Source organism: Rosa rugosa, chromosome 5 (genome assembly GCF_958449725.1).
Source record: "Rosa rugosa chromosome 5, drRosRugo1.1, whole genome shotgun sequence".
Lineage (NCBI taxonomy): Eukaryota > Viridiplantae > Streptophyta > Magnoliopsida > Rosales > Rosaceae > Rosa > Rosa rugosa.
This window is the reverse complement of record NC_084824.1, coordinates 34,703,240-34,713,927: the sequence shown is the minus strand read 5'-3', so window position 1 is coordinate 34,713,927 and position 10,688 is coordinate 34,703,240. Positions and strand designations below refer to the sequence as shown.

The 10,688-nt window shown below is 35.6% G+C and overlaps 1 protein-coding gene and 1 long non-coding RNA gene across 5 annotated transcripts; both read left to right on the top strand.

Annotated features, from left to right (window-relative positions):
* The first annotated feature begins 1,022 nt into the window (after positions 1 to 1,022).
* LOC133712151 (uncharacterized) lies at positions 1,023 to 4,536 on the top strand. Its single transcript, XR_009847207.1, has 8 exons — positions 1,023 to 1,342; positions 1,435 to 1,989; positions 2,119 to 2,273; positions 2,387 to 2,474; positions 2,570 to 2,887; positions 3,282 to 3,344; positions 3,466 to 3,517; positions 3,989 to 4,536. It is a non-coding gene; the product is annotated as an uncharacterized LOC133712151 (long non-coding RNA).
* A 1,943-nt stretch (positions 4,537 to 6,479) lies between these two features.
* LOC133712941 (uncharacterized) lies at positions 6,480 to 10,024 on the top strand. 4 transcript variants are annotated; one of them, XM_062139052.1, is made up of 8 exons: positions 6,480 to 6,674; positions 7,453 to 7,838; positions 7,931 to 8,038; positions 8,132 to 8,389; positions 8,672 to 8,984; positions 9,090 to 9,395; positions 9,498 to 9,771; positions 9,889 to 10,021. In XM_062139052.1, the coding sequence occupies exons 4-7, from the start codon at positions 8,385 to 8,387 to the stop codon at positions 9,762 to 9,764; spliced, it is 891 nt and encodes a 296-aa protein (XP_061995036.1). In that variant the 5' UTR covers positions 6,480 to 6,674; positions 7,453 to 7,838; positions 7,931 to 8,038; positions 8,132 to 8,384; the 3' UTR covers positions 9,765 to 9,771; positions 9,889 to 10,021. The 4 variants fall into 4 exon arrangements, with proteins under 4 accessions (XP_061995036.1, XP_061995037.1, XP_061995034.1 ...); XM_062139053.1 differs by adding an exon at positions 8,488 to 8,553 and having other exon boundaries at positions 6,480 to 7,838; XM_062139050.1 differs by having other exon boundaries at positions 6,480 to 7,838; positions 9,892 to 10,024.
* The last annotated feature ends 664 nt before the right edge of the window (positions 10,025 to 10,688 follow it).

Below are 10,688 nucleotides of genomic sequence, written 5' to 3'. Positions count from 1 at the left end.
TCTTGAAATTCGGCAACAACTCCTTTAGAGAATATAGGAATGTATCTAGACTTCCTTTGAGAGCTCTTTGTGTTCAACACATATTCTCTTCCCTTAAAAGTCTCCCAATAAAATCTCCACGAAATCTTCTTATTATTTTCTGATTTTCACGGCAAGACTCCTTCTTTCTCTCTTGCTTTGGACGGCAAACCTTTCTAGGGTTTCTTCCATGCGTCACAAACCCTAATTGCTTGGGCCTTGATGGGCCTTGATCCATTTTGCCGAAAATTCAAAGTATTCTTGGGCTTCGTTGCTTCATCTTCAAGCCTTCTTATTTTCCAACGCAAAACACTTCATTTCTTTCATTTCTTTTCATAGTTGCGTTGGAAACTTCATTGGTAAGCTCTCCTCCAGTTCGCAGGATTTCCTGGTTGCACTAGGAAAGCTTGTTTCTTCATTTCTGCTCAAATGTGTGGTTCAATGTTCTTCATTTTTGTTCCCCTTGACGTTCGCAAGCTCCTCTTTCCACTCGTGTGCTCATTTCCACTTTTTAGCTCGGAGGTCCTGAAAATAGAAACTAGTATGAGAAATAGAAACTTTCCTAATTTGAAAAATAGAAACTTACTAAAAAAATGAAAAATAGAAAGTTACTAAAAATGAAAAATAGAAACTTGCCAGAAATGAGAAATGAAAACTACAAGAATAGAAACTTTCTAAAAAATGGAAAATAGAAACTAAGAAAAATGGAAACTTTCTACAAATAGGAACTTTCCCAATCAAAGAATGGAAACTTTCCTAAACAGAGTTTTACTAAGGAAATGGCGCAAGAAATGTAAGGAAATGCAGTTAAAACGTCGCATTAAAATGCTCCTATCAAATGCCTCAGACAACTTGAGGGCACACTTAAACAAAGTTAATGCCTTTTTCATGTCTGAGAGAAAAACTGCAGCTTTTCTTCACTCGGGGAAAAACCTGGAGCTTTTCTTCACCATCTTCTCAAAACACTTAAGCCATCACAAATCACCATCTTTCAAGTCTGAATTAGGGTTCGAGTGGGGTTCGATTTGGGGGTTTTTGTTCTGCTGAAAATGGGGATTGGGTTCTCACCAATTCGATTGGGGTTTTTTCCTGGCTTGCTCTCTGACCCGGACACAACGCGACCCGGTCAGCGACCGACCAGAACTTCCACATCCGGCCACCGATAGACGACGGACGACCACCATCTTCTTCGTCTTGCCGTCGCCAACAGCCTCCTATCCTTGGATTGTCCATGCACTGAACGGAGAAGGAAACCCGACGACGAGAAGCCCGAACATTCACCGGCAACCTCTGCAATTTCCGGAGACCGATTAAGCTTCATCTGGTATGGAAACTCATCTTCCTGCCATTCTCTACGTGTTAGGCTAATTGGTTTTCAAAATTGATGGAGTTTTGTCGACTTGGTTTCTCGGTTAGCTCGGGTTCGACGCAGTTGCTACGCCGGCGACTTCTCCGACGCGTCTGGGCTTGGTTTCTGGTTCGACTGCTTCCCTGGATGAGGCCTGACCTTGAGTGGGAGTTAAACTTCGAAGATTTCTGGGTTGTAGCACGAGGCATCATCAACTCATCACCAACCCAGTCTCGGCAGCAAGCTTTGGAAAACGAAGTTTCTGTTACAATACCAGAAACTAGCAAAGGTAAACCCAGAGAAGCAAGCCTGAAATTGTCGATTTGATTTCGTGTGCAGAATGGGTTGTTTGTGTCTTAGCATGAATTGATTGAATCGTGGTGTTGGGAGTGAAATTCAAGTTTGAATGCGTGTCTGTGCCTTGGTTGAAATTGGTCGAGTTGGATTGAATAGGTTGTTTGCCTTGAGTTGAATGACTTGTGATAATCAAGTTTGATGTTTTGATCCTACTGTTATGGCTGTTGGTTGTTCGGTGTTTTTGATGACTTTGGTTCAAGACCGTCCTACCATGGAATATGCTAAGAAGGATTTGCATACATATGCACTTTCAGTTGCATTACCATGTGAGTTGGTTTGTTTACTCGGTTTGATTTCATGTATATGCTAGGCAGTTAACAGCTTATACTGAAATAATCATGATTTGATGAAAACTAATAGGTAGTAAGATTTGATTTGAGCAGTACTTCATGCAGGAATGATATAACTGTCTTTCGCATGCACATTAGTAGATAACGGATTAATTTTCTTGATATCTGACTTACTGCATTCCTGCAATCTGTTCCAGTCTAATTGGATTCTGTGGTGCTGGTGTTGATTGAGAAAGCAGCCGAGAAAGCCATTCTGCATGGTACAAATTTATTATGCAATTCTGCCACTTTGCAAGATACGTCTTTTTATTCTATACTTCCTATATTTTGGATTGCTTCTTAGTAGGTGAATGTATTTGAGTTTTGATTACAGGGGCTATGGCTGGTTGCTTCTTATGAATTAGCAAGCCTAAAGCATTTTTAGTGGATAAATAAGTGGATGGTGCACTTCAGCAACTCAGGTAATTATCTCTCTAATTTCCAACTTTGGCACCTCACTTTGTAAACTTTTGGTAACAAGTCAAATAATTCTCTATATGTTTCTATATATTACCAGCTTCGACATTTTTCGATAGCTTCTGCAATGACCATAAAATGATGCTCCTACAAGATCTACAGAGATTGGAAGCAGTTTTATATGTTTCAAGAGTACATCAACACAATTAATGATCTGTAATAGTTACTGCATCAATGTTCACGCCTCACAGGTTTAGTTGCCACTGATTTTGGAGTGAAACCTACTTTTGCTCTTTGGGTTAAACATAAACTTGCACAACCTACAATCTTGCACAACCTGATCTCAAGAGGTAGCTGTCTTGGAACAAGCTGTTTACGTCTACACCACTGAGTTTGAAAGGTTTATTAGGTTTATCAGGTATTAATGCTATTTCCTCTGTTGACTTGGTAACATTAGTTGATGTTATTATTTATGGTAATGATTCTTTTCACCATCTCTTCTTCTTAAAAAAAGCATATTACTTTCAAAGTTTCAATTTATCTACCCTTTCCTTTTAGCTAGTGTTTGATTATTTCTTTACACCCTTTCATCCCATGAATGCGTAAAAGTGAAAATTGACAAATAGATTTCATGGTATGCTGCTTCTGATCATGCATCATTTAAGTTTGCATGAACTGAGATAGCTAAATGCCAAAACGAAGCTGTGTTGTCTTCTTGGGCCGCAAATCTGACTTCAAATGTACTGCCCACTGCCGCTAGACTGTCAGCTGCTTATTTCTATATCAATTAATGTAATATGCATTTTTTTCAGTGAGGTTTTTGCGAATTCGCCCTTCTTAATTTCAGCAGAGGTTGCCGGTGCATTAGATGGAGGGTTAGATTCTGTTCTTTTTCTTTCTTTCCTTTTCTTTTTCTCCTTATCATGCTTCACTTCTCTATATTCAAAATATGTATATACATATATAATATATAATATTTATTCGCTTCCTGTACAGGAATAATGATGATTACAAAGAGACAACTGTTCCTGCCGGTAAAACACATGAGGTATGTTTCATATCTGTTGGACTCCTTTAATTTTGGGTGGATGCTACTTATATTCATTCAGATCAGCATCACGTACCCTTTATCTAGTCCAGATGTGATTGAGGGATCAGTTTGAGTGTGTGACTGAAAGCCCAAGTAAATGGGTAATGTGTTATTTGATTTATGATTTGTTGGTGTTTGTAAAAAAAAAAAAAAAAAACTACAAGTTTTCAATTCTAGTACATTGAGAGTAAGGAAAATCTGAAAACTTGTCCATCTAAACTGAGTAATGTGTTATAAGATTTAGTCAAGCTTAGTATAGTAGGTAGTGAAGAAACTTAGTAAGTAATATAGGTTGAGAAACAACCTTCTTAACTAGCTGGTTTGTGGTATAGAAACAATCCTGCAATTATCTTATTCAGTTTCTCTGTCAAATATTATTGCAATACTGCTCCAAACTTATGGCATTTTGTAATTTCATCACTCTTATAGGTTTCTCTGTCTGTGGACTCGATAAATTCGTATATTGCTTGGGATTTTTCGCTTGTGCAAGGGAAGATAAACTTGGTATCGTTCCTAAATTTCATTTCATTACTCGGTGAATGTGTCTTCTTCTTTCATAGCCTGACGAAGTATTCTTTCATCTGTGATGTGAATGCTCTGGCCTTCTTCGTTTCCTGTAGTTCTCCGTTGTGTAACTCGTGCTATTTTCTTGTATGCCTGTTTGGTTGGAATGAGATTGGTAATGAGTCCAATAAAAGTTATTGATGAAATGGCAAATTTTAAACTGTATGAAGATTGTGTGAGGATGTTGGGTTGGAATATTCACTTTCTGGTCATTGTTCGACCCAAGGTTGCCATTCTGAGTACTATGAGGTTGAATATAGGAAAAAAGTGCTCGCTTTTCAGATTCTCCAGGAAATTTGGCTGCGTGGTTGTATAATGATATCCTTGTGAAGATTATCTTTTTATTCATCTCTTTATTCTGACAGGATCACCCTTGTTTTGAACAGATGCCTTTTAGTTATTTTCTGAGATAATATTTACTTCTGATATAACATTATGAATGATATATGTTATTCGTCTTGTGAAGGACCTTTAGACATTACCCAAACCCCTATGTTTGATAGTACTTTATAAGTAGTTCTTGAATGTATATTATCTTTCAGTTCAGACTATTGATAATGAGATATGCTGTATAATATTAGTATGTGTTCCAATTATTAAAATAACTCTACATACTTCTTTATGAGAAATTTCTGAAGATTGATGTCTGGTCAGAATGGTTAACTCTATATACTTCTTTTGTTTCATACATAAATGATCACTATATCGATTCGAAGTTTGTAAGTAACATTGGTTGGTATATATTAGCATGTATCAATCAAATCATATTAAGAGTGTAGCAAATGACTAATATACAGCTCATAGATGTATATGACTTCTATTTGGACAACTTTCAATATTTAAATCATAAGCATAACAATTGGATATATGCACTTTTGGATGGCATGCAGAAGGTTGTGTTCTGATGGATAGAAAGGAATTTCAACTTTCTGAAGCTTATTTGTTTGTATATAGGTTCTAGACTGGCTTTTTTGGCTGAGGTGTCTTTGGTTGGACATTTGGACAGAAATTGCAAACCACTCGCTTCAACTTTAAAGGCTTGACACCATGGCTGCACAGACTAAGTTCCTGGAATAGTGGGAAGACAAGAGTTTATATTAATATGTTGGCTATTGAAACCAAGTTCCTGCACAAACTCTATATGTGGCATGTTTTACGTAGTTGTATCAGCTTTTGGGAAATGCTTTTAACATTAAGAGATAAATGAAATAGGTTTGATTACTCATTTGAGCATTTGCAATGTGTTTTCTTTCCAATTGATCAACGATCTAGATGTACCATTATTTAGGTAATAATTGAGCATTAATTTTGCCTAATTCTGATCACACAATGATCAGGTAAGAAAAATAGGACAAAAACACATTGTAATCAATCATATCACACATCGGTTTTTAACAAATCAGTGTCTTCTAATTTATACTCAGACAACATAATTAATTGAACTCTGTTGTCATAAAGTTCATCACACAACGGATATAGTCCAAGAACTGAAGTTTGAAGATCAATCAGACAACAGACGAAATAAAAAAATGTTGTCTGATACACTTAATATACAACAGCTTAAAACTGGAACTGTTGTCTGAAGACAGCGCCTCAACTGCTGCGCAGCTGCGCTTGGCATCTGCCGAGCCATCTGCCGAGCTATCACACAACAGTTATAACACATACCTGTTGTCTGGCTGTTTATCACACAACTGTGTTCCACCGTTGTCTGATTTTTCATCAGACAACGGCTCGCTCTACAACGGTGGGTCTCCAAATCCCACAACGGTTTTCTGCCGTTGTCTGATAACATTTTTGGTGTAGTGTATGGGAGATTAAATCTGATTTTTGCATGGGAAATGATGGAGATAATGTGAAATCAAGGAGATGACGTTGAGAAAATCAAGGGAGAGTTTCAAGGGATTGTGCAACAAGAAAATGCTCAAAACAAGTCCAGATTCATCCTTCAATTCCCTCAAGATATGTTGGCCGAAATTAAGGAATTAAAATCTGCAGTTTTAATGTGAAAATCAAGAGAAAATCAAGGGGAGGATGTTAAGGATAAAGCCATGGAGAGATTTAAGGGAGAAAAGGTCCAAAACAAGTCCAGATTCATTCCTAATTTCACTCAAGAGCAATTTGGCCGAAAATTGTGAATAAAATCAGATTAAATCTTGGAAAAATCAGCAACAATATATTAGGGATTGATTTTGGAGCTTTTTGATTGGTTGGATAACATAGCAGAGCTGACGTGGCATTATCTGATTGGTTAATGCTGTGTGGATCAATCTTGAAGACTTGGAGACTAAGTTGTCATCCTCCTATAAATAGGAGCATTCTCTATACCAAACAACCACAACACACCTCCCCCCTCAGATAATTCTAAACACTGAAAATTATCTCAATTCTCTAGTCTTCAGAAGCTCTGCGTCTCAACCAAGGAGGAGAAGAAGTCATGCAATACATCAAGATCCTAGCTGCCATCCATCCTTGTATCGTCCCTAGAAGATTGCTTGCTTTCAAGGATCTTCAAGTTCTTCGTCTCAAGGCTTGTCATCCATCTTTCACGGTGTATTTCATACTTTCTTTTATTTTCCTTTGTTTGATTTGTAGAGTTATGAATTCTAGTTAACATGATGTTAAGGGCAAAGTTTAAAGCCCATTTTTATGTTTTGAAATAAATTTGTAATTTCTATATGTTGATTTATATGTTGCTTATGTGAGATTGCTTAATTGATTGATTTTGTTTTACAGAAAACTTTTATATGTATGTGTTCTTTGGTGGCCAACTTAGGATATATGCATGTAATTGGAGCTAAATTTAAGTAGTAAAGGCTTTGGACAAAAGTCGAAATCAATTAAGGAGGATTGCAAATAGATGAGCTTTCTCATACTAGGTTGTGCACTTTGGTTGACATCTTTTCTTTGTTCTTCATGCATTGAATGTGTTCTTGAGTAGCTAGCTTTCTAGACTATGATTGCATGTTCAATAGGTTTAATTTAGGTGCTTTCACTTAGATTAAATATTGAAGGAAAGTAAAATATGGGAAATCATTTGCTTCGAATGTTTCACATGGTCAACTTCTTTCTTATGACTTGGAAGAACAATTATAGGGTTTAAATCAAATCTGATTACATGGAATTGGTTTTGATCTTTGTTTCTTACGTTTCCTTCTTGTACACATGTGGTTTTATATTTTCTTTATTTTATTTATTTTAATTTTTAATTTTATATTCCTAAGACCCCCTTATTTGTGTTTACTTGTATATATTTCTTTTCTTTGTTTTATTTTTGTAAATAATACTTTTTACTTTTACTAATTAATTAATTATTTTTGCAATTACAGGTGTACCCTCAATCCCCGGAATAGAACGATCCCTATTTACTATATACTAACGATGACATTTGCAGGGTTAAATTATGCGCTTGCTTTTAGCGTATCATTCGTCAAATACAAGCAACAAAGAACCAACAAGAAAGACTTCGACTCAAACCAGACAACATACCAACTTTAGCAATTTGGAAGAAGTTTGTCAAGACAAAAACAAGTCCAACATTTAAGATATGCTATTTTCTGAGCTAATAATTAAGTACAAGCTTATATTAAGGGGTAGTATTATGATAAAGAAAAAATGACTTCAGGCTATAAGTGACAAGTACAAGGCATTGAGGCGTAAATAAGTACCACACACATGCAGTCGCAAGTGAATGGTTCGATTAGCAGCTGATATGGTAATACATATCATATATTAATGCTTTTTAAGGCAAAGTTATTGAAAATATGATTATTTCATCAGTTTTTCTTTTTCTATATATGATTGTAGAAAAGAGATAGTGCCGACTGATCTTTTGTGTCAAGGGTTAAAGTTTGGATCAAATCTCGAACAAAAAAAGATGGTACACCTGTGAATACAGCAGTTGGTGAAACTATTGTAAGGGCATTCCTTTCATATATGGGTGAATATATATTGCTAACCCTTTGTGAAATAGAACATATATAATGATATATTTGTTGCTTCATTCAGGAGAAGTTAAGAGAAGTTGAAAGTGATTCACCCTCATCCTCAACAACTAATGTGAGAGAAGATGCTCTTTCCCAAGTATTAGGACAAGATAAACCTGGACGATTAAGATGAATGGGAAGAGGAGTTACTATAAGCAAATTAGCCTTCTTGCAGTCTAGGGACAAGCATGTGTTCCAGCTAGAAGAGCAACACACTGATATGCGAAGTAGAATCAAGCATTTGGAGAGCTTAGTCCATAAATTAATTGGACATCATGAGGTAAGACACATGTAGATATATCTTTAAAAGTAAAACTATGTTACACCAATAAATAACTTTACTACAATTAAATTTTTTTTTTTTTTGGGTATTGTTAGACAATGCAAAATGAGGAAGATAAAAATGAGCAAAATGGGTCTCAAGTTGACAAGACTTCTCCAGTGGTAACTATTACATTCTATTGCATTTTTTTTTTTGGTTAAGTATTACATCTTTAAATTAAATATGTTATTTTCAAGTTAAAATTGTATCAATATGATAATGTATTTTGATATATTGTAGAGTATATATCAGCCCCAAATCTCTAGACAAGTGCAAGCTTTTAGATTGGTGTGGAATGGATGAGATTGTAGCCGAAGGACGTTGGTGTTTCAATGATCCGAATGAGCTTATCAATCATACTCCTCTTGGATCTAATGCAATGAAAGTGAGGGTAGATATTCCAAACAAACCAGAAGCTTTTCTTTGGAGGCCTACACCTAATATGAGTTGTATGGAACAAGCTCAAGGTAAGACAATAGCGTGGCCAGCTGATAAAGTGGTCTTGCAAATCAGTCAGCAATCTGAGAATGAAGATAATCTATCTATGCCTTCGGTAAAATACTTTTCCTTTTACAGCTTGTTCATTTATTTTCATTGTTTCTATTATTTATATTGCATCCCTACTTAGTCATTTGCTCCTGTTTTCATTGATTGTTAGAGTAAAAACATGAATTCTATCAAGTGCAAGTTGTTCAATTGGAGTGGAAAAGAGGAAATAGTTGCTGAAGGTCGTTGGTTCTCTAATGATCCAAAAATGATTGTTAATGATATTCCTCTCGGACCTAATGCCATGATAGTTTGGGTTGATATCCCAACATGTCCTGAAGCATTTTTATGGAGACCTACGCCTAACATGACATATATTGAAGATGCTATTGGCACTAAAGTAGCATGGTCTGCTAATAAAGTTGTTTTGGAAAATAGTCCAAACATTGAGGAAGTTGAAAACATATCATCTCCTTCGGTAATTTTTAACTCTTTTGCTGATTCTACTACTATTATTTTGATATGTGAGTGTATTAGTTCCTTTTATAATCTGATATCATTATGTTTGTCTTGTTGCTAGAGTGTGAACAACAACTCCAAGAAAAAGTGCAACTTGTTAGATTTTAGTGGCTCGGGAAAAATAGTTGCAGAAGGACATTGGTCTTCAAGTGATCTAGGCGACCTTGTTCATTTTGTTCCTTTAGGTCCTAATGCTACGAAAGTTTGGGTTGATATCCCAAGGGTCCCTACTGCATATCTTTGGAGGCCAACATCTGAGCTACATTGCATTGAAGATGCTATTGGTACTACAATAGCTTGGCCATCTGACAAAGTTGTTATGCTTTGAAAATCTGGTAAGTTTTATATATGTAGTGAGCTTGCCATATCTAATTAATCATGCTGCTACTTGTGATCGATTAGCACACTTTTTTCAACTTCTCTAATCATGATTTTTGTCTTCTGTTTTGTAGCAGTCCATTGATGAAGATGATGACCTCCCTCAATTCAATAGCAATGCAGTAAATTAGTTGTTATGTTTTTGCATTAAGTAGTCCATATTGGATCCGAAGACACAACTTGTTGGTTGGACTAGTTTTTGAATTTTTTGTATGCTACAAATTAATTATGTATCATTTTGAACTATTAAATGAATTATTTTGTTTATGGCTGTCAATTTCAGTTCAACACAAACGTTTAGATGACATCATTGAAATGCTATAATAAGTGTACAGAGACAATTGACAAAACGATATTAAAAGAAGAGTGATAGCATTTATCAAACGTTATGGAAAACTACTAGCATTTTAAAAACACTATGGAAAATACTTTTATAGCAATTTGGAAATGCTATGAATAATAAACTAATTGCATTTGAAAAACGCTATGGAAAATACTTTTATAGGAATTCGGAAATGCTATGAAAAACTAATCAGTAGCATTTTGTAAATGCTATGCTTACAGACTTATAGACAGCTGATAGCTGTCGCTATCTAAAGCAACAGACCTACCATAGCGGGGGCTGTCATAGCGTTTTCTATAACGCTATGACATGATACTATAGCGTTTTTTGACCGCCATAGATGACTGTTTGTGGTGTAGTGCTTTCAAACAATAGTTAATAAATTTCAGTCATTCCAGATTTCCGTATTATTGTTATTATCTTTTATTTTCTCTTTATTGTCTTTATGCTTTACTTGTTTGATCATGTTATTTATTGTTAGTAGTCGCATAATAGCTATCAATCTTGAGAATTATATTTGTTACGAGTTCA

Coding starts and splice junctions, on each gene's coding strand:
- LOC133712941 (XM_062139050.1), top strand. Junction 8,985..9,089: donor ATAATCTATCTATGCCTTCG/GTAAAATACTTT, acceptor ATTGATTGTTAG/AGTAAAAACATGAATTCTAT. Junction 9,396..9,497: donor AAAACATATCATCTCCTTCG/GTAATTTTTAAC, acceptor TCTTGTTGCTAG/AGTGTGAACAACAACTCCAA.